Source organism: Mizuhopecten yessoensis, unplaced genomic scaffold, assembly GCF_002113885.1.
Source record: "Mizuhopecten yessoensis strain PY_sf001 unplaced genomic scaffold, ASM211388v2 scaffold5151, whole genome shotgun sequence".
NCBI classification, from domain to species: Eukaryota; Metazoa; Mollusca; class Bivalvia; order Pectinida; family Pectinidae; genus Mizuhopecten; species Mizuhopecten yessoensis.
Window position 1 is genome coordinate 25,700 of NW_018405905.1, and position 27,485 is coordinate 53,184.

General features: G+C 36.9%; 1 protein-coding gene across 1 annotated transcript; it reads right to left on the reverse strand.

Annotated features, from left to right (window-relative positions):
• Positions 1-509: 509 nt before the first annotated feature.
• Positions 510-27,381, reverse strand: LOC110450309 (neuralized-like protein 4). The gene is made up of 26 exons (XM_021497770.1): positions 27,211-27,381; positions 25,925-26,297; positions 25,178-25,461; positions 24,793-24,904; positions 23,842-23,930; positions 23,416-23,671; positions 20,625-20,721; positions 19,998-20,265; positions 19,219-19,381; positions 16,522-16,764; positions 15,883-15,961; positions 13,900-14,069; positions 12,814-12,948; positions 11,211-11,350; positions 10,681-10,893; positions 10,233-10,331; positions 8,483-8,617; positions 6,730-6,903; positions 5,933-6,091; positions 5,405-5,584; positions 3,971-4,052; positions 3,547-3,651; positions 3,320-3,458; positions 2,890-3,005; positions 2,422-2,569; positions 510-1,876 (listed from the first exon to the last, which is right to left on the reverse strand). The coding sequence occupies exons 1-26, from the start codon at positions 27,379-27,381 to the stop codon at positions 1,672-1,674; spliced, it is 4,335 nt and encodes a 1,444-aa protein (XP_021353445.1). The 3' UTR covers positions 510-1,671.
• Between the last annotated feature and the right edge of the window lie 104 nt (positions 27,382-27,485).

Genomic DNA, 27,485 nt, shown 5'->3' on the forward strand with positions numbered 1-27,485 from the left:
CATAAACCAACATATCAGACATTCAGTCTCATTTTACTGGTAGTGATTTAGGCTTGACATGGTCATGATGTAGACTGACATGCAGTTCCTGTGTTGATGTAATTGTAGCAAGTTATAAATCTCTGAGACATCTTCAAAAAGACTCATCAGTTTGGAAATATCAAAGTTTTAAACACAAAGTATGTATCAAACGTGTGGCAAAGTTTCAAGTCTAGTCATATCTTGACAAAGGGACAAGTCTAGTCATATCTTGACAAAGGGACAAGTCTAGCCATATCTTGACAAAGGGACAAGTCTATTCATATCTTGACAAAGGGACAAGTCTAGCCATATCTTGACAAAGGGACAAGTCTAGCCATATCTTGACAAAGGGACAAGTCTAGCCATATCTTGACAAAGGGACAAGTCTAGCCATATCTTGACAAAGGGACAAGTCTATTCATATCTTGACAAAGGGACAAGTCTATTCATATCTTGACAAAGGGACAAGTCTAGCCATATCTTGACAAAGGGACAAGTCTTGTCATATCTTGACAAAGGGACAAGTCTAGTCATATCTTGACAAAGGAACCAGTTGACCTTGAAACATTGCAACACATTGGATACTTACATTGTTTGTATATAAAAAAGAAGAAGATACATCTCTGAGGTAGTCTCATATTAGCACAGTCAAAATGTAGAACAGATCTCACATGAGAAACTTTGTTATTATACAATCAATATGATTGGAATATTGTACATTATCACCGTGCCTTACTTATGAGATACAGACACCTTACAGTGAAGATCTAACATGCTGATGGGTATCACTGTGGTCATGGAACATCTACTCTCCCATCCTGATATATATTAAGGATCCCTGTCACACTGAAGGAAAAACACTAGAGAGTTCCACTGTAGTTTATGATACATACAGTTACCTCCCCTTAATTTTGTTAGTTAGAGGGGCTGTATTATGATGTAGATCGACCTGGCCAGGGTAGAACTGTTGACAAGGTACCCGATCAGTTGGTTAGAGGGGATGTATAATAATCAGAAGTCCAGGGTTCAAATCCTGGTCTAGCTCTGGTGCATTTTATATTAATAACATTGTTGCTGTTTATTCAACCTTCACTACCTCTACCTTTTTCTAAGAGTTGCAAGGTATATTTTTTTTCCAGAAATCATTTATCAAAGCTATAGACATATCAGAAATATACATGTTTTTTTCAGTGGTACTGGGATCCTTAATAGTACATTTTTTATAAGACAAAAAAAAAATCCTTAATAGGAAATTTGAACTTATGATGGACATTTTAAAATGGTACGGAGGTCTCCATGTAGTGGAGGAATATATCATCATACTTTAATCAGGTTCCCCATTATTATCAACTATTTCAGGCGTGTGCAAACAGCACTCAAGCTGAGGTGTGGTCGGTGAATCTAGCTGTCTTACACATCCAGTTTTACAGAGACACAACACATTGACACCTTATCATCCATTGGTACCTGTACAATTCTGTGGTTGTCTGAAGCAGTCATTTTATAAAATTTCTGCTGTTAGTACATTTGTGAAAAGAGCTGATAATCACGAAAGACCCTTAGTTTTATAATTCTTACAAATATTTAAACCTATATCAACATAGGCAAGAATCATGTAAAAAAAAAAGAAGATCTTTGACCTTGTACAACTTATTCTATCTTGACGAGTAGTCCATCCAGCATGATGGAGCCCCGCTCCTTTGTTGACCACTCAAGTTCATTGTTGCTAATTTTGGGATCAATTTGTTCATTAACACCGAGTGACTGAGGTCCCACCTTGTACGACCCCGGTTTCAGCCACACCTGGAATGCCACCCGTACATGATATGTCTTCCTGGTCTTCGGGTCCACCATTCTGTACAGATAAATGTAGATATAGCAGGGGGGTTCAATATCGTCATTAAATATCAATTTGATTTTAGATAATTCCCCTCTTACAAGTGCAGCACTTGAACCAACTGTTTCAAGCTTGTTCATTAGTTTGTTTGCCCGTTAACGTTGAGCCTTTTGAGATATCGGATCATATCTGCTTTTAATAATCAAGAAGATATCTTTAAAATTCAGCTTAATATATTGCATGTTCGGTTATAATACATTTTTACAAAGACTCTGGTTCCAATGGAGTAAAGAATGAACTTAAATGAATTGGATGTCACAGCCTAAATCACAGTCTGGGACCATGGTAAACTGTTTTAATACTCTAACCCTTTGCTGGTTAGACAACCTCAGTGGTCTATGACCTCGATCAATAATTAGTTCTGCGGTGGTAGACTACGTTTAATCACAGATTACCCACAGCCAGTTGACTATTTCAGTTGTCAGCTTCAATGTTTGACTAATTGCCCGAGGCAGTACCTGTTGCTGGCAGGAAAGTTACCTATTTCTAGAAAAGAGAATTACCTATATTTTGGAGAGAACTCATTGCAGCCTGCATATCTGATGGTGGGGGAGAGAAATATCTGTTTGAGACCACAACCATCAGGACTGGATTTCTCTGTGACAGGTACAGGCTGGGGGAGAAGTATGCTTCCTCCTGTTGCAATTTCACCTATAACATACAACAGCACATCATTCTTAATGTTATTTTGGTTACATCACAATTGGTTCTTTTTAAAGACTTCCATTTCTTTGTCCTGATTCCTAACAATAAAAATAATCAAAATATCATCATGGAAAGGATTTATTTATCTTTCACAGATCAAATTGATAATTTCTGTTTGATTCAGTGCATTCACTAACATGCAGTAACATGCAGTAACATGCAGTAATTTTGCAATATTTTGAGTATTTTTTTTTCAAGTCAAATCACTTCTATTAAGCTTACATGACATTGGTAATAACATGTCTTATAGAGTTGTCTGCCCTTACCCACAGCATGAAGATCTCCACTGTCGAGAATTCTTCGTACAGCTTCCATCCGGGCCCCATAATAACCAACATGCCACTTCTCAGCAATATTTAATGCATTTGCTTTGTTTAGTAACCTGTAAAAAGCAAAAGTATTTATATACACACAAGTTTATGAATTGTAAATAAGTACATCTGAAGAGGTTATGAAATTAGTGATGGTTAAAATCTAAATTTCAGAATTTTAACAGAATATTATATTTAATTAAATAGTCTGTGTTTAGATAACTGAATTTTGTGTTTATTCATTAGTCAACAAAGTGGATTTTACTGTATATATAATCCTCCAAAAACACCAGAAGGACTGTCGAAATTCAACAGATCAGATGTAAGTAACAAAGGCTTAGAGATTCAAAACATAAAACTTAATTCAAGGTTTAAAGACTCTCACCTAATAGAGAATCTGCACCAGCCGTAGGGTAGAGCATACTCCCGAGGAGGGTCCCCACGCTTGTGGTACACCTCCTCCCGTCTGATCTTATGACACGTTTCACAAAAACACACGTTACTCTGCACATCAAAGTAATTTTCTGTAAAATAAAACAGAAAAATGTACAGTGTATTACATCTAATACCTAAATGTCCAATAAAGGTTTCATTAACTATTGATTAACTAACCTGGCAGTCCCAGTTGAGATTTGATCCTGGAACAGATATTCTGGTATTCACAGTTCCTAGTGGTGTTAACATCGCTACTCACACGGTGTAACTTCTCTTTAACCACTGAAATATAAATTATATCATAAACAGAAGGGAGATAACTCGTATCAAACTCCATACAGTGCATCACATCACAACGCATTTCAGAGCTGACCGTCAAAGGATTGTAAAATCCTAACTTTGTAAAAAAAAAAAAAAAAAAAAACCTTATACAAGATAATTTCATTGTTATAAATATAGCTTTGAGCACAACCCAATTGCGAGAAATGTTTCAAGATATTTCAAGAAACTCTCTTATCTGGCTACATTAATCTATTTAATTATATAATGTGATCTGGTATAAACTAAACTTAACAATGTTCCATCATAATAAAGATCTCACCATCATCAATGTCTGCCTTTTCTCGCTCGTCAACTGTGCTGATTGGAGATGACACGCTTGTGTCCTCCATAACAACTGTGATCTGTACCAAATGATAATATGTATCAATTTTTATTAACAATGTAAGCTGGTTTGAAATCAGTTAAAATGATCTGGTAAATTGTAAATATTATTTTGGTAAGACAATCTGAAACGTGACAAAAACAAGCCAATTCGTGTAATTATATCCTGCGCTTTCAGGACATATTGTTGGTTAACATTATTGAGGTTAGGTTTAAACATGTGAGTATCGTGCTGTTGAGACATAATGTATAGCTTGAAACTTGAGGAAAAAATAAAACCTATACCTCATTGATTATCCGTAAATATGCACAAATCACATCGGTTGGCAAACTTTGCATGAGTCGGATGTGCATACAGAATTTGGTTGAAACATCTGAACAATATCTACAGCAATTATCACACAAAAACCACAGAGTGCCCGAGATGGGTGGAAAGCCAGAGGGGCCATAACTCTGCCAAATGGAGTCTGATTAAAGTGGTTGTCAAACTTGGCCAAGCCCTTAATGCGTTGAACCCTGTTACTGAGTTTAAAGACAATCGGATAATATTTGATAGAGTTAATGAACAGAAACGGGCGAACTTGGCCGAGCCCTTAAGGCATTTAACCCTGTGAAAATGTTGGAAGAAAATCGGTTAACATTTGTTGTAGTTACTGCACGGAAACAAAACGCAGCAGATAATGACATTTTTCCTTATTCAAGGGGCCATAACTCCGCTGAAAGTGGTCATCAAACTTGGCCGAGCCCTTGAGGCATTTAACCCTGTGACCAAGTTGGAAGAAAATTGGTTAATATGTGTTGTAGTTATTGCAGACAAATGGACAAACCCAAATTAATATCCCCCCGTTTCGGTGAAAGCGGGGGATAATTAGTAGTCTTCACCAAAACATGTAGGATCTGAGAAGCTAATTTTAAGTTGTTGACATTGACATGAGTTTGTATATTGTTTAATTTTTATACTACACCCCAGTGTAGCAAGTGTCCCACAATGAGGAGCATAGTGAAAAGAAACTCCTCACCATCCCATTATTCAGTGAACATTTATGAGATTCTTTTAAAGTTTTTGTACTATGTAACTGGAACTGCTTATGGCACTTACCCCCCTTCTCCTCCTCAGAATCTAACCAATGATTTCTAGGGTGAAGTTGAAATAAGACCTTGAGTTCAGGTCCTTGAAATTGATGTACTAAAATATTGAGTACTTGTATTAAGTATAATCCACACCGAAAGATAAATGATGCCAACAGAGCAATGATAAAGGTTTTCTATTTGCAGCAGTGAATTCACTACCTCAATAACCAAGCATGAAATTTTTTTATGTTCTGATTTCTAACATTATATCCTCTATTTATTACTAATCTTCTGTACCTACCTCCTGACACTGGCCGTACAGATCAATAAGAGCGAAACAAGGGTTGGGGACGTCCCGAGCTGCCACGCCCTGATCCACCCCATTAACGTACAAGTGAAGACACGCCTCCTCGTCTACTAACACGCCCACACAATGGCCTGACTGAAGCCGGTCAATGTTTGGGCCATAATGCTCCTTCACCTGTAACAGGTACATTACCAATAGTAATTACACATGTTTTTCATTAATTTAGGAAAACAAGACATAGTTTGTTGAATTTGTTTTACCAATTTTTATTTACAACTGATCTTTACAGTTCACTTGACTATTTCATACTTTTTTATGGATTTATTTTCTAATGAATACAGACCGAACAAGTAAACTATCAATGAGGTTCCAATACTGTAATTATAGCAATAACATATTTGAGGAAGGCAATATTGTAGGCATTAACACAAAAGAAACTGATTCCAAAAGGGGCCAACATTGCTGATTTTGCACCATGATGCAGTAATAATCTCTCCCTGGACCTGGCAGTCAACACCCTACCTTGCAGCCACAGTTGTATACGGAGTCCCCCTGGATAATCATACACAACTTTTTAATACAGATGGCCGACACAGGAAAGTTGTACCGATCTGGTGAGAAGCCTAACACTCCTATCATCAGTGATGCACTCCACATCGAGTTGAGGCTATTTAGCCGCACCTGCAAGAAAACAAATTGTTAATGCTCTTAATGAATATTGTGATTTTGAGATGGAGTATGAAAAAAGAAATTGTTAAATATAACAGCAGAGAAGACGGATATTTGCACCTTTTCATCCCAAAGCTACATGCCATTTTATCCATTCTGAATGCAGATGAAACTTTTCATTAATTGTAAGTAGATAGCTGTTGAATACCATAAACTCCTTTGAGATGACAAAAAGGTATGTTAAACAAAATCATTGTTATCATCTTCATGATGAAGACAGTCCTTAAATATTCAAGCCGGATGTGATGCAGAAATATTCCGCTAAACGAATGCACTTGGACCGAACTGTAGGCAGAGCTAAAAAGAAAAGGCACAGTTTCTGAGTTTCTTGACAAATAAATAACAATATTCAAGAATAAAATGTCCTTCTTTCAAGTGTCCTCTTTATAATATATCCAAAAATATCCTAGGTGAATCAACCTTGTTTTATAAAGAAATACTACAAACAAGCAATAGTCAGCATTTTAGTTTTGGTCAGACCTGTCTAGACTCATCAATATGCATGTGCTCAATATCCCTGAGGTCAGCCTTACTCAGATCTATAGTACCTGTCTGCAGATAACAAATTCAAAAGAAGTGTTAACCGTTACCTGGAAGAGTTTGTTGCGTTGTAATGGTCGACTAGATACGAGGATGCCCTGGTTATAGCTAGCTGTCCGCCGGGCTGTTAGGTTGTTGTTGCTAAGGAGGACATTTTTACCATGGTTACAGTGGAATTCAAAACTACAACATGTGTTAGTGTCCTGATCCTGGTCACGTTCAGTCTGAAATAAAACATAACACCAAATAAGTCTCATCTCAGTCTCAGATGTAGTAAGCTGGTGGAGATTTTGAAGCTTCACTTATCTGATTGTAACTTGGAATATGTCAAAAACACTGAAGAGCATTGTGGTACAATCTATAAGCCCACCTCCAGAAACAAAGGTAAAAGATTCTAAATTAGATACAACAATAACTCCATATACCAGCTTTGGGAGTTTCTCAGGGTTGTAGAACAGGTGTTAAGTATGGACTGAAGAACTCTCAAAACTAGAGCTGTCGCCAAGGGCTGACTAATACCCCAACTTCTGCCAAGTTATGTTTGAGAGTTATACTTAGCAGGATAAATAATGTTTTTGCTAAAGGGGCAGAACTCCATCAAAAAGGGTTGAAATCCCAAATTAAAATGCTGGTGCACAACTACATAAGATAGTGATCATTCATGCAAAGTTTCGATTATCCCCCCCCCCCCCCTAACTTCGTTGCGCGGGTATAATGAATCTACTCTTCATGATTGTCACTCTGTCATTTACCTGTACACAACTTTTAGTGGTTAGGGTTAGGGTTAGGGTTAGGGTTAAAGTTAAAGTAAAAGTACAGAAATTGTGTTCCTGGTTTCTACTTACCTCATTGTTATCTGTGACGTCAGACATGACACTCTGTGAGTACTACACTACAAACTATCTACGTACCTCATTGTTATCTGTGACGTCTGACACGACATTCTGTGACTACTACACTCCAAACTATCTACTTACCTCATTGTTATCTGTGACACCTGACACAACACTCTGTGACTGCTGCCTCAGTATCATCAGGTTGTCTGTGGAGACACTACAACCTATCTACTTACCTCATGGTTATCTGTGACGTCTGACACGACACTCTGTGACTGCTAACTCAGTATCATCAGGTTGTCTGTGGAGACACTACAACCTATCTACTTACCTCATGGTTATCTGTGACGTCTGACACGACACTCTGTGACTGCTAACTCAGTATCATCAGGTTGTCTGTGGAGACACTACAACCTATCTACTTACCTCATGGTTATCTGTGACGTCTGACACGACACTCTGTGACTACTGACTCAGTATCATCAGGGTGTCTGTGGAGACACTACAAACTATCTACGTACCTCATTGTTATCTGTGACGTCTGACACAACACTCTGTGACTACTGACTCAGTATCATCAGGTTGTCTTTGGAGACACTACAAACTATCTACTTACCTCATTGTTATCTGTGACACCTGACACAACACTCTGTGACTGCTGACTCAGTATCATCAGGTTGTCTGTGGAGACACTACAAACTATCTACGTACCTCATTGTTATCTGTGACGCCTGACACAACACTCTGTGACTACTGACTCAGTATCATCAGGTTGTCTGTGGAGACACTACAAACTATCTGCTTACCTCATTGTTATCTGTGACGTCTGACATAACACTCTGTGACTGCTGACTCAGTATCATCAGGTTGTCTGTGGAGACACTACAAACTATCTACTTACCTCATTGTTATCTGTGACGCCTGACACGACACTCTGTGACTACTACACTACAAACTATCTACTTACCTCATTGTTATCTGTGACGTCTGACACAACACTCTGTGACTGCTGACTCAGTATCATCAGGTTATCTGTGGAGGCACTGCTGGTTACGGACACCGTCTCCACAACGCCAAATAGGTCAATCACCGCAAACACATTCTGTAGATCAAGGTCATTTCATAGTAATGTTGATATTTGCAGTAATTTCATATCAAAGACTCTGGTTATGTTCATTAATTACTAGTTTGATGCTATAGAACAACATCTAACGACTGTTAATTTATCAATTGTTTTTTGAAAACCTGTAAAAAGTTTGAGACAATATTTTACTATTAATTATCTCTTTTTTATGCCTATAAATTTTAGATAATTCAAGATCAAAATTGAGTTAGGTGTCATCTACCTATAAACATAAGCCGGTTTCGTTTATTGTGATCTAAATGTTTGGACTTGTTAGACCAGAGTTGTTCATTTATGAAATAAGGTTGGACCTAGTAATATGATGCTGATTTCAGGCAAGCCTTGACAAAGCCTTGCAAGGCCTGCATAAACATTTGCAGGTCTGCCAGGATTTATTTCCGGAAATGTAAGGTTTAACAAGAGGCCCAATGGGCCTGCATCGCTCACCTGGTATTAATCTCACACTTTTAATCTTAAAAGTGGACTAAAATACAGCTACAGGCAGAATATCAGTGTTTGATTCATAAGAACCTATTAAAAGATTTAAACATATGACGCCTGTGACCTTGAATGTTGAACCAGGACATTAGGTTGAAAGTGGGCCAAGGTCATTCATTTGACGAACTTGGTAGCCCTTCATCCCAGCAAGCTATAGGCCCAATATCAGTATCCTGAGCCTTTTGGTTATTGAGAAGAAGTTGTTTGAAGATTTTATGACATTTTACCCCTGTGACCTTGAAAGTGGGTCAAGGTCATTCATTTGAACAAACTTGGTAGTCCTTCACTTCAGCATGCTACATGCCCAATATCAGTACCCTAGGCCTTTTGGTTATTGAGAAGAAGTTGTTTAAAGATTTAAAGACATTTGACCCCTGTGACCTTGAAAGTTGGTCAAGGTCATTCATTTGAACAAACTTGGTAGCCTTTCATCACAGCATGCTACAGGCCCAATATCATCACCCTAGGCCTTTTGGTTATTGAGAAGTTTGTTGAAGATTTTAAGACATTTGACCCCTGTGACCTTGAAAGTGGGTCAAGGTCATTCATTTGAACAAATCTGGTAGCCCTTCATTCCAGCATGCTACTGGCCAAATATCATCACCCTAGGCCTTTTGGTTATTGAGAAGAAGTTGTTTAAAGTAAAATATTGACGCCAGACACCGGACGGACGGACCACGGCATAAGCTCACTTGGCCCTTTGGGCCAGGTGAGCTAAAAACAAACAAATAGGTTGTTCTGCATAAAGGAACAGGCCCAAGTTCTTACGTTAACGTCATTACCAGGGAATACAGGACTGCTTTTGCTTATATTGTTCCAAACAGTTTGACAGGTTGGACCAGAGTTGTTCATTAAGAAATAGAGACTGACCTAGTGATCAACTTTTGGTTTTGAGCAAGCTTTGACAAAGACTTTCAAGGCATGCACTAATTATATTTTACAGATCCATCAAGATTTTCCTTTAAAAATAAGCAAACTGGTTGGTCTGCATAAACCAATAGGCCCTATGTATCTTAATTCAGAATTTTTTACTTTCATTTAAAACATTTACAAATCTATGATGATGAATGGCCATGTAATACATGTGAACTCTGACCTTTTGTATATTGGAGGCTGCTACTCCTAAATCCTCCCCATTCAGTAATATATGCATTGTACCGTCCCGACATCTCTTTACACCAACCTTGTCGCCTACCTATAATACACAAAACAAATTGGTACAGTAATATATAATTAACGCAGTCAATTAAAATAATTTATCAACTTCCAGCGTCATATGATCAGCAGTATTGATTAACTGATGTCATCTTAATTTTGTGAAGTCTCTACTTTTTGGCAATTTTTTGCTTTCGCAATTGTGCTTCAATTTTTTGCTATCATAAAGATTAAATAAAATCAGTAGTATAAGATATTTGAATTCATGATAGTTTGTCCTTCACAATTAACACAAGATGTATCCACACAACATTCAACTGGTTTACTGTATGAAAGTGAAAAACAAATTCAGTCAGAATCAATATCTACAGAATCTGTTATTCCCTCACCTCTAATCGTTCTAATGAAGGGGCATAGTTTTCCTTGATGACAACCCCCGATTTTCTGACCTCCGAACTTGTAACAATCCAGGTCAACTTTGTGGTCAAAGCAAGTGCAGATGAAGGAATGGATGAGATGGGAGTGGTGTCCGAGATGGCCAGAGTGGTCAGTCCGATGTGAAGTGACCCCGACCATACCTTTGACAACTGTTCCACTTTTATCTGTAAATGGATATAAAACCAAGCTATGTCAGTTCAGGTAAACTGAAGCATGGCTGTCCAGTGCCACTTTTGTGTCTCAACAGACATATAAAACTAGGCAAGGTGACGGTCTTGTTTGTTTTAGTATTTATAAACAGAGAAAAACATGTATCCTACTTCAATGAACAGTGTATGCAGTTTTCCTTGAATGACTTGGTAAGGATATCAAAACAAGGTATAGTTTGTAAAAATCTTATTACATATTCTACTGAATGTCAGCAGCTACGTATACCCAGTCAACAGTATAACTGCATGTAAATTACATAATGGTAACTAACTTCAAATAGTTCGTCTCGTCTCAATGGATCAGAACTGAAGATGAGTCCATGTTGGAAGTTGCGTGCTCGACAAGCCATGGCCCCGTTGTTTTTAATGGTTATGTTTTTCCCACAACAGTGACTGAACCTGTGGGTGATATCTGTAGACAAAAATAGATACTTATTAAATAACATCCTAACATTTTCGTTACCGAAACATATTTCAAGATTAACCAATTTTAATCTAATGAGTAGATACTTCTGAGTCCCAATCTTGTTCCTGAACCTGGGATTGCAACTGCTGAATACTAACATTTTTTCTCATGATTAGGAGAATTCTCCTTTACATTTAATACAAAAATCAAACAGGATATAAATATAAAGTAAAATGTCGCCACCTTACCTGTATTTACAGGTGAGACTACAGACTGTACTATATCTGTATGTAGTAGGTTATTGTCTGTAGGTAGTATGTCAAACTTACATGTATTTACAGGTGAGACAACAGACTGTAATGTATCTGTATGTAGTTGGTTATTGTCTGTAGGTAGTATGTCAAACTTACCTGTATTTACAGGTGAGACTACAGATTGTACCATCTCTGTATGTAGTAGGTTATTGTCTGTAGGTAGTATGTCAAACTTACCTGTATTTACAGGTGAGACTACAGACTGTACCATCTCTGTATGTAGTAGGTTATTGTCTGTAGGTAGTATGTCAAACTTACCTGTATTTACAGGTGAGACTACAGACTGTACCATCTCTGTATGTAGTAGGTTATTGTCTGTAGGTAGTATGTCAAACTTACCTGTATTTACAGGTGAGACTACAGACTGTACCATCTCTGTATGTAGTAGGTTATTGTCTGTAGGTAGTATGTCAAACTTACCTGTATTTACAGGTGAGACTACAGACTGTACCATCTCTGTATGTAGTAGGTTATTGTCTGTAGGTAGTATGTCAAACTTACCTGTATTTACAGGTGAGACTACAGACTGTACCATCTCTGTATGTAGTAGGTTATTGTCTGTAGGTAGTATGTCAAACTTACCTGTATTTACAGGTGAGACTACAGACTGTACCATCTCTGTATGTAGTAGGTTATTGTCTGTAGGTAGTATGTCAAACTTACCTGTATTTACAGGTGAGACTACAGACTGTACCATCTCTGTATGTAGTAGGTTATTGTCTGTAGGTAGTATGTCAAACTTACCTGTATTTACAGGTGAGACTACAGACTGTACCATCTCTGTATGTAGTAGGTTATTGTCTGTAGGTAGTATGTCAAACTTACCTGTATTTACAGGTGAGACTACAGATTGTACCATCTCTGTATGTAGTAGGTTATTGTCTGTAGGTAGTATGTCAAACTTACCTGTATTTACAGGTGAGACAACAGATTGTACCATCTCTGTATGTTGTAGGTTATTGTCTGTAGGTAGTATATGTCAAACTTACCTGTATTTACAGGTGAGACTACAGATTGTACAATCTCTGTATGTAGTAGGTTATTGTCTGTAGGAAGTATACATCAAACTTACCTGTATTTACAGGTGAGACTACAGATTGTCCCATCTCTGTATGTAGTAGGTTATTGTCTGTAGGAAGTATACATCAAACTTACCTGTATTTACAGGTGAGACTCCAGATTGTACCATCTCTGTATGTAGTAGGTTATTGTCTGTAGGTAGTATGCCAGACCCGCTTGTTATCGACACCTGAGCACATTGACCATACAAGTCGATCACAGCTGACACACCTGTTGGGGTAAACAAGTCGTTACATTAATGGACCCAACATTCAAACCATATCCATTCAATTTGGAAATTTTCACAACAAAATATGCCGTGAAGAATGACACCAAAGTTAGAGTTTTTATTTAGATGAGTGTGTAGTACTTTACCATTAAAACATCTTGTCATAATTAGGAAAGATATCCGGCAGAATGCACAGAAAAATCAGCTTTTAATATGTTAATTGTCAATGCATACATTCTGCTGATCTTCTCACATGACATACATCTTCCAACTATGCTCCTGCTTACAAAGTAGTATATCCATTTTATCATATTTACAGCAGGCATGGTGCAGAATGTCAAATCACTCTTATCATCTTTAAACTCAGTCTCCTACTCCCTTATATACATGTATATCCTGCCCATTAAGTTTCCATAAAAACTGATAATTCGTATAGTCATTGAGCAATTTTTGTAATTGATGAATGGACAGATGGATGTCATGTCTTAATAGGACCTTTTCAGAAAAGGGTGTAGCACCTAACAAAAAGGTCTTGAACTTGACCTTGAACCTAAAACCCTGAAACACAAATTTCTTTGAGGTATTTGTGTACGTACAGAATACCCGACTTAGATTGCAAAGTGAACAGAGTATAGCAACCCTGTCCTAGTGGAATGGACCGAAGTAAGCTCAGATATAGATAATGCTATATACACCCACCCATTACATGGAAGGACTGCCCTAGTGGAATGGACCGAAGTAAGCTCAGATATAGATAATGCTATATAAACCCACCCATTACATGGAAGGACTGCCCTAGTGGAATTGACAGAAGTAAGCTCAGATATAGATAATGCTATATACACCCACCCATTACATGGAAGGACAATAAAAATGATATATACATGATGAAACTAAACAATAGAAAGACATTCTGATTCAAACAAGTGATAAGGTAAAGGGAGGTAACAAACCTTGGGGAACGTCGGAGCAGGCTACGCCCTGGTCCATTCCATTGAAGTAGTAGTGTAATGTGCCGTCACAGCACCTCATCATCCCAATACGACAGCCAACCGCCATGATGTCGAGGTCGAGAGGATATCCGTTACGGATGGTTGAACCGTCCTGCATGATAGCGGAGCCACTGAAGACAAATTAACAAATGTTCTTATGAATATCCTGGAATCCAAGTACTGAATTTCAGGTTTGAACAATATGATTCAATTAAAGCAACATCGTCTGAAAAAACTGATTTAACACAAAACTTATGTCACAAGTATGATTTCTGAGATAACACGATTAAAAGCGGGTTTTTTTCATTTCTAAATCAATGATAAAGTTTTGAATTGCAATTTAGTATTTCAAACAATATATATCCCTAACAGTTCTTTTAGTAGACACTTGACAATTAGTAATTATATCACTGTGGAATTATTTAATTAGCTATTTAGGTATCAAGTGATTATTTAGCTATGTAGGTATCTAGTGATTATTTAGTTGTATTAATTAGCTATTTAGGTATCTAGTGATTATTTAGCTATATTAATTAGTTATGCAGTCATCTAGTGATTATTTAGCTATATTAATTAGCTATTTAGGTATCTAGTGATTATTTAGCTATATAGATTAGCTATTTAGGTGTCTAGTGATTATTTAGCTATATTAATTAGCTATGTAGGTATCTAGTGATTATTTAGCTATATTAATTAGCTATTTATGTATCACGTGATTATTTAGCTATATTAATTAGCTATGTAGGTATCTAGTGATTATTTAGCTATATTAATTAGCTATGTAGGTATCTAATAATCATTAAGCTATATTAATTAGCTATTTAGGTATCTAGTGATTATTTAGCTATATTAATTAGCTATTTAGGTACCTAGTGATTATCTAGCTATATTAATTAGCTATGTAGGTATCTAGTGATTATCTAGCTATAATAATTAACTATTGAGGTATCTATTGATTATTTAGCTATATTAATTAGCTATGTAGGTATCTAGTGATTATTTAGCTATATTAATTAGCTATGTAGGTATCTAGTGATTATTTAACTATATTAATTAGCTATGCAGGCATCTAGTGATTATTTAACTAAATTAATTAGCTATGTAGGCACCTAGTGATTATTTAGTTATATTAATTAGCTATTTAGGTATCAAGTGATTATTTAGCTATATTAATTAGCTATTTAGGTATCGAGTGATTATTTAGCTACATTAATTAGCTATGTAGATATCTAGTGATTATTTATCTATATTAATTAGCTATGTAGGTATCAAGTGATTATTTAGCTATATTAATTAGCTATTCAGATATATAGTGATTATTTAGCTATATTAATTAGCTATGTAGGTATCTAGTGATTATTTAGCTATATTAATTAGCTATTTAGGTATCAAGTGATTATTTAGCTTTGTAGGTACCTAGTGATTATTTAGCTATATTTATTAGTTACCACAGAAAACATCTCCAAGGAAAGAAACAAATACACTTCATTTGGAAGTTTATTCAAAACAATTGCCAAGTTATATATTTACAAATTTCATGTAATTATGTTCCTTTTAAGGGAATGAATAAGACACAATATCCTTTCACTTATATATACTTACTTAAGTATCTAAGCATCATACTCAATATCTGTCATGGTATTAGGAAAGTCTACTTACCTAAGTATCCAGGTATCATACTCAATATCTGTCATTGTGTTAGGAAAGTCTACTTACCTAAGTATACAGGTATCATACTCAATATCTGTCATGGTATTAGGAAAGTCTACCTACTTAAGTATCCAAGTATCATACTCAATATCTGTCATGGTATTAGGAAAGTCTACTTACCTAAGTATCCAGGTATCATACTCAATATCTGTCATGGTATTAGGAAAGTCTACTTACCTAAGTATCCAGGTATCATACTCAATATCTGTCATGGTGTTAGGAAAGTCTACTTACCTAAGTATCCAGGTATCATACTCAATATCTGTCATGGTGTTAGGAAAGTCTAGGTCCTCAGCCTTGATAAGGGTCACACCTTGAAAGATACATAACGTATACTTTTACCATGTTTTCACATAAATCTGCTGAGGCCAAATGAAACTCTCAGTTTCTTATTACTGTGAAACAAAACTGGTATCAATTGGTTGTTTAAGCAAACCATTCATTATCTGAACATTATTTATCTGTAAAAGATTACAATATTTTTTTTCAGTGAATATCAAAAGCATGCCCAAAAAATCAGGATTGTATCTCAAATAAAGGTTAAAATCTGATCATTATTATTTCTGGTTTTAACGTACTTGATATTTTTCATTAATTTTCTCAAAGCATGAATCTGAATTAATTATGCAATTATAATACATTCTGACAAATATGAAAGCTCAGTTAAAACCTTTACGTTAGAAATCAATCTTAGAGTTAACTAAAATCTACATTTATCATATTAAGAAATACTAAAAAGAAGAAAATAAAACAAGGACTTGTCTCTGTTTGTGCATGTTGCCCTTAACTCACCTTGTCAAAATCTTAAACCTTGACTTGACAGTGAATATAATAGCTACAATCTTCTATGGGATCTGAGATCTATTTCCTTACCAGCTTCTATAGATCCTGACCATCTATCCACCATTTTTTCTATGATCACTTCAAACAGTTCGTTATCTTTGAGTGGGCGGTTACTCATGATGATGGCGTCATTGAATTCCCCCGTGGCATTGGGTCGAGCTGCTGTTCGTCCATTGTTAAGGACAATGGCGTTCTGGCCATGCATGGTGTGGAATTTTAGTTCCTCGGTCTCCAGGGCACAACTTGAATCAGCATCAGGTGAACACAGGGATTCTGTAACAGTGTTTTATATATTAATGAGAAGGAATGTTCAAAGAATGTCGGCTAAATCTTACAATAAGGATTTGAAGCACACACAGGTTGTAAGGATGCAGCAATGTAACATTAGGACGACCCAGATCCAGCCACCAAACACCAAAATTCTACAGCCAAACTTCCTTAGTTATCACTTTGCTAACAACAAATTCCACAGCCAAACTTCCTTAGTTATGACTTTGTAACAACAAATTCTACAGCCAAACTTCCTTAAACATCACTTTGCTAACAACAAATTCCACAGTCAAACTTCCTTAGATATCACTTTGTAACAACAAATTCTACAGCCAAACTTCCTTAGCTATGACTTTGCTATCAACAAATTCCACAGCCAAACTTCCTTAGTTATGACTTTGTAACAACAAATTCCAAAGCCAAACTTCCTTAGTTATCACTTTGCTAACAACAATTTCCACAGCCAAACTTCCTTAGTTATCACTTTGTAACAACAAATTCTACAGCCAAACTTCCTTATTATGACTTTGCTAACAACAAATTCCACAGCCAAACTTCCTTAGTTATGACTTTGTAACAACAAATTCCAAAGCCAAACTTCCTTAGTTATGACTTTGTAATAACAAATTCCACAGCCAAACTTCCTTAGTTATGAATTTGCTAACAACAATTTCCACAGCCAAACTTCCTTAGTTATGACTTTGCAACAACAAATTCCAAAGCCAAACTTCCTTAGTTATTACTTTGTAACAACAAATTCCAAAGCCAAACTTCCTTATTTATCACTTTGCTAACAACAATTTCCACAGCCAAACTTCCTTAGTTATGACTTTGTTACAACAAATTCCAAAGCCAAACTTCCTTAGTTATGACTTTGTAACAACAAATTCCACATCCAAACTTCCTTAGTTATCACTTTGCTAACAACAATTTCCACAGCCAAACTTCCTTAGTTATGACTTTGTAACAACAAATTCTACAGCCAAACTTCCTTAAATATCACTTTGCTAACAACAAATTCTACAGCCAAACTTCCTTAGTTATCACTTTGTAACAACAAATTCTACAGCCAAACTGCCTTATTATGACTTTGCTAACAACAAATTCCACAGCCAAACTTCCTTAGTTATCACTTTGCAACAACAAATTCTACAGCCAAACTTCCTTATTATGACTTTGGTAACAACAAATTCCACAGCCAAACTTCCTTAGTTATGAATTTGCTAACAACAATTTCCACAGCCAAACTTCCTTAGTTATGACTTTGTTACAACAAATTCCAAAGCCAAACTTCCTTAGTTATCACTTTGCTAAAAACAATTTCCACAGCCAAACTTCCTTAGTTATCACTTTGTAACAACAAATTCCACAGCCAAACCTCCTTAGTTATGACTTTGTAACAACAAATTCCACATCCAAACTTCCTTAGTTATCACTTTGCTAACAACAAATTCCCCAGCCAAACTTCCTTAGTTATCACTTTGCTAACAAAAAATTCCACAGCCAAACTTCCTTAGTTATGACTTTGTTACAACAAATTCCAAAGCCAAACTTCCTTAGTTATCACTTTGCTAACAAAAAATTCCACAGCCAAACTTCCTTAGTTATGACTTTGTAACAACAAATTCCACAGCCAAACTTCCTTAGTTATCACTTTGTAACAACAAATTCCACAGCCAAACTTCCTTAGTTATCACTTTGTAACAACAAATTCCACAGCCAAACCTCCTTAGTTATGACTTTGTAACAACAAATTCCACATCCAAACTTCCTTAGTTATCACTTTGCTAACAACAAATTCCCCAGCCAAACTTCCTTAGTTATCACTTTGCTAACAACAAATTCCCCAGCCAAACTTCCTTAGTTATCACTTTGCTAACAACAAATTCCACAGCCAAACTTCCTTAGTTGTGACTTTGCTAACAACAAATTTTACATTTTTGAGATGATCTATCTAGGAAAGCTGTATTTATAGTGTACAAGATAGAATAAATATGTATATAAACAATCATTTCATCTGTCCACATCATAAATGCTATGTATTTCATGTTGTAAATTTCATCATCAGACTACCTACTCTCACTTTCCCTAAAACAGTCCATCAAAATAAATTAACATTCATGATTATAATAATAATAATAATAATAATAATAATATACAACATTTATATAGCGCCCTATATAATTTGTAAAATTACTCTAAAGCTTGACCTTCAGATCAAATGTGTAACAATTTTTATCATATTTGTGCAAATCAAAACTTTAAACATTAAAACAATGCTTCTACACATTAACAGTGCCAGGGAATAATTCAATATATATTCACCTGCCACAATTTTGTACAAAATTATGATCATGTAAGTAAAATAAAGAAACCCTGTAAATCTGAGTTTCATTCTGATCAGAAGGGAAAACAAAGGCTTTATGAGATTACAGCTTGTGGTTGAGTTAGACCTACCTGAGTGGTCAACCACAGTAGCCTGTGCTGCCTGTCCATACAGGTCAATGACTCCATACACCAACTCCGGGACATTGGTGGCGGCCTGGCCTTGATCTGTACCGTTAACATAGAAGTGGAGTGTCCCGTCCGTCTTCCTTCTCACACCCACACGGTCTCCAGTCTATACATGTAGAAAAACACAAACTGTGATTCAGTACAAACTATCTATAACTACTGTTTTTATGTTGCCATAAACGGAGACTGCGTACTATGACTGTCACTGGATCACCCTGGTTTCATTATTGTCAGTTGTAGACAGATTACATCTTGTACAAACTTCACATAGTATATGAAGTATACTGGAAGATTTTAATTTCATTTCGCATTGATGAAGTTTGCTGGAACACACAAATATTATCCATAAGAAGGATATTAATCTATTTAGTACAACTGTAATGCAATGATTTAAATCTGAGTCACCATGCATGGACCCAAGACAAATTCTGTTAGAAAATATAAAATATAAAGATGTTTTTGTCTTTTCCTGCCTAGTCAATGAGGTTGGATTCTCAGCTAATCAAATGTTGTGACTCAAATCCTCTGTCGAATCCCACTTGTGCAACAATCTTTTCACCTGTTCTTGACTAAAAGCATTTTGAAAGAAAAGTTGATAACAGACTGCATATTATTGTATAAGCTAATTTGGCCATAGGGGCAGGTGAGCGAAAAAGTCCCACTACCTAATGATGGTAGGCAAATCTAAAATTCAAGTTTCATTTCAAAGAATGTCTTCCTACCTTGAGCCTGTCCAGATTTTGTCCATACTCATCAATGATGGTCGTGCCATTGTGCATCACACCGTTTCCCGTCATCATCCAGGTACCAGATCGGATGTTGGTCATGGTAGAGGGAAAGTCAAGATCATGTGGGGAGTGCAAGGTCACCCCTATTTCTATTGACCCTGCCCACTTGTCAATCATTCTGTCTATCCGTACTTCAAACAGTTCCTCTGGTCGTAAGTGTCTGCTTGTCAGGACCACACCATTGTTAAAATCATCTAAGGCACTGTATACAAATATCATAGTGTTCATGATACATCTATGTCAATGTGAAAAATTTACATCGTTATTGATGATACACTAAATATCCAGATCACAGTGTTTGAGATATACTGTATGCCATATATAGTCAGGGTATAATACTAATTTTGGTTTAATACTGAAAAATATGATACACAATATGTTTCTATTTTAACTTTAAATCTCCACAAAAATCTTCAATGGTCACATCATAGATGCAAATTGGCTTATGGACAAAAAGCAAAAAATTAGATCTTTTTTGGGGGGAAATTATTTCACAAATTTGCATTAAAATTTTCAAAAATACTGACAATATTCGCCTCTGTCACATATTACTTGACTTACTTGGGTCTATGGGCTGTTTTTTGACCGCTTATGACTGCTGCGTGAGAGCCACAGTGCGGGTGAAATAGGAGCTTTTCCACACATCCCTCTTCCTCAGCTGCAAAATATGATATGAATAGAAATTAATATAATCAATATCCTCCTTACAGAACAGCTACTGAGGTTTTAGCAGACAATATCCCCTACAAAAACTTGATGATAGAATAACATTGTCTCCATGTCATATATTACATGTACATACAAACTTCAATGTATGTAGGTTAAAAATGTTTGATTGGTCCAACAGGACTCATTGACTTACATATAACTGTAGTGGGCCATGGCCAGAGTACAATCATTGTCCAGTTAGCTCAACTAACACGCCAGAGTATATTGATTGGAGGTCCAGCTAGCTCAACTAACACGCCAGACAGTATATTGATTGGAGGTCCAGTTAGGTCAAATAACACGCCAGACAGTATATTGATTGGAGGACCAGGGCTCCACTAACACGCCAGACAGTATATTGATAGGAGGTCCAGGACTCCACTAACCCGCCAGACAGTATATTGATTGGAGGTCCAGGGCTCCACTAACACGCCAGACAATATATTGATTGGAGGTCCAGGGCTCCACTAACACGCCAGACAGTATACTGATTGGAGGTCCAGGACTCCACTAACACGCCAGACAGTATACTGATTGGAGGTCCAGCTAGCACAACTAACACGCCAGACAGTATATTGATTGGAGGTCCAGTTAGCTCAACTAACCCGCCAGACAGTATATTGATTGGAGGTCCAGGACTCAACTAACACGCTAGACAGTATATTGATTGGAGGTCCAGGGCTCAACTAACACGCCAGGCAGTATATTGATTGGAGGTCCAGGACTCAACTAACACGCCAGACAGTATATTGATTGGAGGTCCAGGGCTCCACTCACACGCCAGACAATATATTGATTGGAGGTCCAGGGCTCCACTAACACGCCGGACAGTATATTGATTGGAGGTCCAGCTAGCTCAACTTACACGCCAGACAGTATATTGATTGGAGGTCCAGTAAGCTAAACTAACACGCCAGACAGTATATTGAGTGGAGGTCCAGTTAGCTCAACTAACACGCCATACAGTATATTGATTGGAGGTCCAGTTAGGTCAAATAACCCGCCAGACAGTATATTGATGGGAGGTCCAGGGCTCCACTCACACGCCAGACAATATATTGATTGGAGGTCCAGGGCGCCACTAACACGCCGGACAGTATATTGATTGGAGGTCCAGGACTCAACTAACACGCCTGACAGTATATTGATTGGAGGTCCAGGACTCAACTAACACGCCAGACAGTATATTGATTGGAGGTCCAGTAAGCTAAACTAACACGCCAGACAGTATATTGATTGGAGGTCCAGGGCTCCACTAACCCGCCAGACAGTATATTGATTGGAGGTCCAGTTAGGTCAAATAACACGCCAGACAGTATATTGATTGGAGGTCCAGGGATCCACTAACACGCCAGACAGTATATTGATTGGAGGTTCAGGGCTCCACTAACACGCCAGACAGTATATTGATAGGAGGTCCAGGACTCCACTAACACGCCAGACAGTATATTGATTCGAGGTCCAGTTAGGTCAAATAACACGCCAGACAGTATATTGATTGGAGGTCCAATTAGGTCAACTAACACGCCTGACAGTATATTGATTGGAGGTCCAGGGCTCCACTAACCCGCCAGACAGTATATTGATTGGAGGTCCAGTTAGGTCAAATAACACGCCAGACAGTATATTGATTGGAGGTCCAATTAGGTCAACTAACACGCCTGACAGTATATTGATTGGAGGTCCAGGGCTCCACTCACACGCCAGACAGTATATTGATTGGAGGTCCAGTTAGGTCAACTAACATGCCAGACAGTATATTGATTGGAGGTCCAGGCCTCCACTAACACGCCAGACAGTATATTGATTGGAGGTCCAGGGCTTAACTAACACGCCAGACAGTATATTGATAGGATGTCCAGGACTCCACTAACATGCCAGACAGTATATTGATTGGAGGTCCAGGACTCCACTAACACGCCAGACAGTATATTGATTGGAGGTCCAGGGCTCCACTAACACGCCAGACAGTATATTGATAGGAGGTCCAGGGCTTAACTAACATGCCAGATAGTATATTGATTGGAGGTCCAGTTAGCTCAACTAACATGCCAGACAATATATTGATAGGAGGTCCAGGGCTTAACTAACATGCCAGATAGTATATTGATTGGAGGTCCAGTTAGGTCAACTAACATGCCAGACAGTATATTGATTGGAGGTCCAGGGCTCAACTAACATGCCAGACAGTATATTGATTGGAGGTCCAGGGCTCCACTAACACGCCAGACAGTATATTGATTGGAGGTCCAGGGCTCCAGTCACACTTTTTGACAGTGATGCAGAGATCCATAAAGTAACTTACTGTATATTTTGATAGAGATATTGTTTTAAGTTTTAACCTAATCACATCACTATCTATGAGCCAAAAACCACATATCAAATCAATACCTGCTGGAAATGATTATCACACTGATTATCATATCTTAAAGGATGTGAGTTTTGATCATCATCTATGTTCAGCTGTTATAGTATTGTCTTTGGTTATCTGTGAACAGCTAAATGACCTCTCTATATAAGTTTATAACCTGACTACTTAATGACCATGCTTGATACTCCAGGGGTTATGCTCACAGTGAGTATAACCTTCGAGTATCGAGGATGCTAAATGACTGGTACTGTGACTTCGCTAACAGACACTTACCTTCTGGTTCCTCATCGTACATGTCTGGGTACTGCCTAAACACGTTGGTGTTGCGGGGAGCAGCCACGGGTAATGAGTTAGGATAGTTAGGGTCGTTCCTGTCCAGTATGGTCACCTTCACAGCCATACCATAGAGGTCCACTACCCCCCAAATAGTTAGCGGGGTTTCAGTAGAGGCCACACCCTGGTCTTGACCATTGATGTAGTAGTGGAGATGACCATTGGATTTCCTCATCAATCCAATTCTGTCTCCTTGCTAAAACGTAGATATTTTAAAATAGAATAAGAATAAACATATATTATGTTTTCCTACTTTTAAGGTAAGTCCTCTTTCAATAATTTATGTGTGAAACATCAACTTTTAGTATTTAAATCAACTAAACAATGTCCTCAGTTAGACATCTTCCCCAGCTTTATATCACTAACCTCTAGTTCGTCCAGGTTGTATTGTCCGTACTCTCGCCGCGTGCCTTTCCCATTGGTCAGGATCCCACACCCACTCATCATTATAGTACCTTCAATAAATGATGGGTATCACATAGAAATCATGTACCGCCCCCTTGAACCACCACCAAAAAGCTAACATGTTTGCATATTTTAAAACTAAAGTCAAAATGTTGCAAGAAAATAATTGTTACCATTCGTTTTTACTGCAAATACATGAAGTTACACATAAGTATACATCTAAAAACACTTCATAAGAAAAGATTATATTTGCGTATTAAAGCGATAATTTTTACCATAAATGTACTATAGTGTTCAAACTTAATGGCAGACCCCTAGACAATTGCCATGAAAAATACTGTTGGTCACTGCTTTAGAAAAAGTTACATCATGGGATTCAAAATTTAGTTTGAACATTAAAAGTTTTTTAATATATATATGACTGCTTACTTTTAAATTATCTTTATTTAAAACTGATGTATTTTCACAAGAATTTTCTCTCTTACAAAGTTCAGTACGCCCAGAGGGCCTGTTTTGCTCACAAAGCTATTTGAGCATTTCATTAAAAGTAAGATTGCAAATATTTCGTATTTGGGGCTAAGCCTCTCAGTACCCCTTTATGCAATCATGCTCCAAACTATATCCATTTAATCGTTCTCGGCAAACCGAGTTTTACAGACAAAGTTTGAGAAAAATGCCATGTCACAGCAAAGACTCTCTCTGTCCTTTAATTCAAGCAAGGCGAGCTAACAAAACAGATTCACATATCTTTATGGATCATACTGAATACTAACATTCACTATTTTAGAATATCAGAAATGTTTTGCAGTTGAAAGTTTGGCATTATATATCTTGTTAAAAAATTTCATAATACAGAGTACAAATTCAAAAATAACAGTTATAGTATGTAACAAACACTGTTACCATATATACCTGATCTCATGTTGGTCATAGTTGCGGGGAAATCTAGTGTTGATGGATTATGTGTTGTGATGCCGACTTCTATCGACCCTGACCACTTGTCTACCAAGATGTCAAGTCGGATCTTTAAAATAAAGGCTATATTGTAAAAGCTAGACATCAATAGTTAACTTAAATGTCAAATTTAATGTTACATGTATTGTCTACTCATTCTTTAGTAGATCTATGTTCAGGAAATTGTTGACATTATCCTTTTATTTTTTTTAATTTTCTATCACCATAACAAGGTATTCTTTTAGCTCCAAACTGTCAAAACAGTTAAAACACACCTTACTCATAGCAAATATCTAAAACACACTCAAACGCCAACAGATTAATAAAACTATAGTTTTCTTACTTCAAACATCTCATCATTTTTGAGTGGTCTGTTGGTCATCACCACTCCATTATTGAACTCGTCCAGTGGGCGTCGCCTTTCAGCTGTTCTGTGACTCTTGCTGAGTTTCACTAGACTCCCACAACGTTCATGGAATGTTAATCGTTCATTGGAGTGTACAACGCTCTCCTCAGAAACACTAAGGGCCTCAGCACCTCTTGTCAAATCATTCACAATCTGGTTGGATAATTGCGTCAAAAACTCATTTGCTAGCTGACTTGCTACATCATTGGTCACTGATACAGCTGTAATAGATGCATGTATAAACATTCTTTAATATATTGAAGTCTTTTTTAAAGAAAACTCCTGGTGTACTTATAGTTAAACCACAAATACAAGGTATACAAATGTTTATGCATAATCAATTAGATGTCAAAATTACAATATATCATCCAAAGTTGGCTGTGAGGTCTAGACAGTTTAACATTGTTTGAACCGTAATTTTTCTGGCTGAAGGCCTGAACTCGACTTCCAGAAGCAGGGGCAATTTGAAAATGCATTGTATAGACATTGTTTATTTCTAGATAGCCTGTTTGAATTTATCGATTGCTTGCATCTAAATTAGTGTTTTATGTTTGCATATATATCAAATATAATTCATTGTATAATCTTTATGGAATGCACTTCGTTTCAACTACAATACACAGTTTGGAAACAATTATATGTAAGATAAAAAAAATAATTCATCTCTGAAGCTCAGTGAATTACCATTTTGTTGATTTTCTGTGCTGACATTGGATACACTTTCGACGATAGACACTTGTGCACACTTTCCGTACAAATCTACAACTGCATACACGACTGATCCTATGTCTACAGCAGCCACTCCCTGATCTGCACCATTAACAAAAAAGTGCAGAAGGCCATGTGAAGTCCTCATTACTCCCACTTTGTCACCTTCAGACAGCTGATCAAGATCCGCTCCATACTCCTCTATCACAGAGTGTCCGTCCTTTAGGATGGAGCTACCAGACATTACCCATGTGCCTTCACGAAATCCTGTAGCACTTATTGGAAAGTTGAGATTGTTCGGATCGCAGGTGGTGACTCCAATCTCTATTGAGCCACTCCATGAGTTCACCTGAAAATATCAAAACAAGCAGAAATAAGCATTAAAAATTCCATGTCCTTTACTCTATAAACATGTTGTTATATATATAAACCCTACATTAAAATTGACACACCTCATGTTGTCCTGATCATCTCTTAAATTTAAATTAATTTAAAACTATTATGGCATTTCATCTTTAGTTTACACAAATGCAGCTTTCCTCTTATATCTCTAGATCTATATTCTATCTCCATTATTCGAAAACGTTTTTGTGCCCCATACGTCGCAGGATTAAAACAGTGAATATTCTTTTCTGACTTTGTTTATTTCACAGTACTTTATATTATCTAGCCAAAATGACACATTTGAAAGGCCGCATTTGAAACGTAATATTTGGTGATTTGTAAATATGCATTGCACATGCTCTATAAGTAAATATCAATATGCACCAGAAGTCATGTATTAGTATAGGAACATTAAAATGTGCTGCAATAAGCTACCTTAAACTTTCCATTGGTGTTGACTACTATATCAACTAAAATACATTAGCCTTTATCACGCGAAACAGTGGCATTGCGGCAAGTCAGACCCTTTGCTCCTCTGTGTGACTCGTTAGAGCAATAGCCTCGCCTGTTAATATGCTGTAACAATAAAACTATGGGTTGACAGAGAAGGCTAGTTCATGTCTCCTAATGTGGTTATATTACAACGACTATTGAATAGTATGACTGATGATTTGCAAGATTGGAAGTAAAGAAACAATACTATGTCTTTAATGATATACAAACATATTGGAGTGTTTTGATTCTTTAAGTGACATACTGTTTGAAGTATGCATACTTCGGTTATTGACATACAGACAATATGAGACATGCTAGGATCAATATATGTATTTTAGGAATCCTATCAAATAGTTTTCCAAAATATTGCACCATGACATCACCTTTTTATCTATTTTCACTTCAAATACTTGATCATCCTTGAGTGATTCGGCACTCAAAACAACTCCATTATTAAATTCTTGAGTTGGATGACTTCTCTGTGCTGTCCGACTGTCATTACTTAATGTGACCAGCGACCCTGTCCGACTATGAAATTTTGGCAGGGCCGCCATGTTTATGAATGTTTTATAAAATGCAGATGGCTATATCAAGTAAAACGAAAAACGTCTATAAAGGGACAATTTTATTAATTCATTGCTTAAAAAATATTTAAACT

Coding starts and splice junctions, on each gene's coding strand:
- LOC110450309 (XM_021497770.1), bottom strand. CDS start 27,381: ATGGCGGCCCTGCCAAAATTTCATAGTCGGACAGGGTCGCTGGTCACA. Junction 20,266..20,624: donor AAAACAGCCCATAGACCCAA/GTAAGTCAAGTA, acceptor ATTTGTATACAG/TGCCTTAGATGATTTTAACA. Junction 2,570..2,889: donor TGGAGATCTTCATGCTGTGG/GTAAGGGCAGAC, acceptor TGTATGTTATAG/GTGAAATTGCAACAGGAGGA.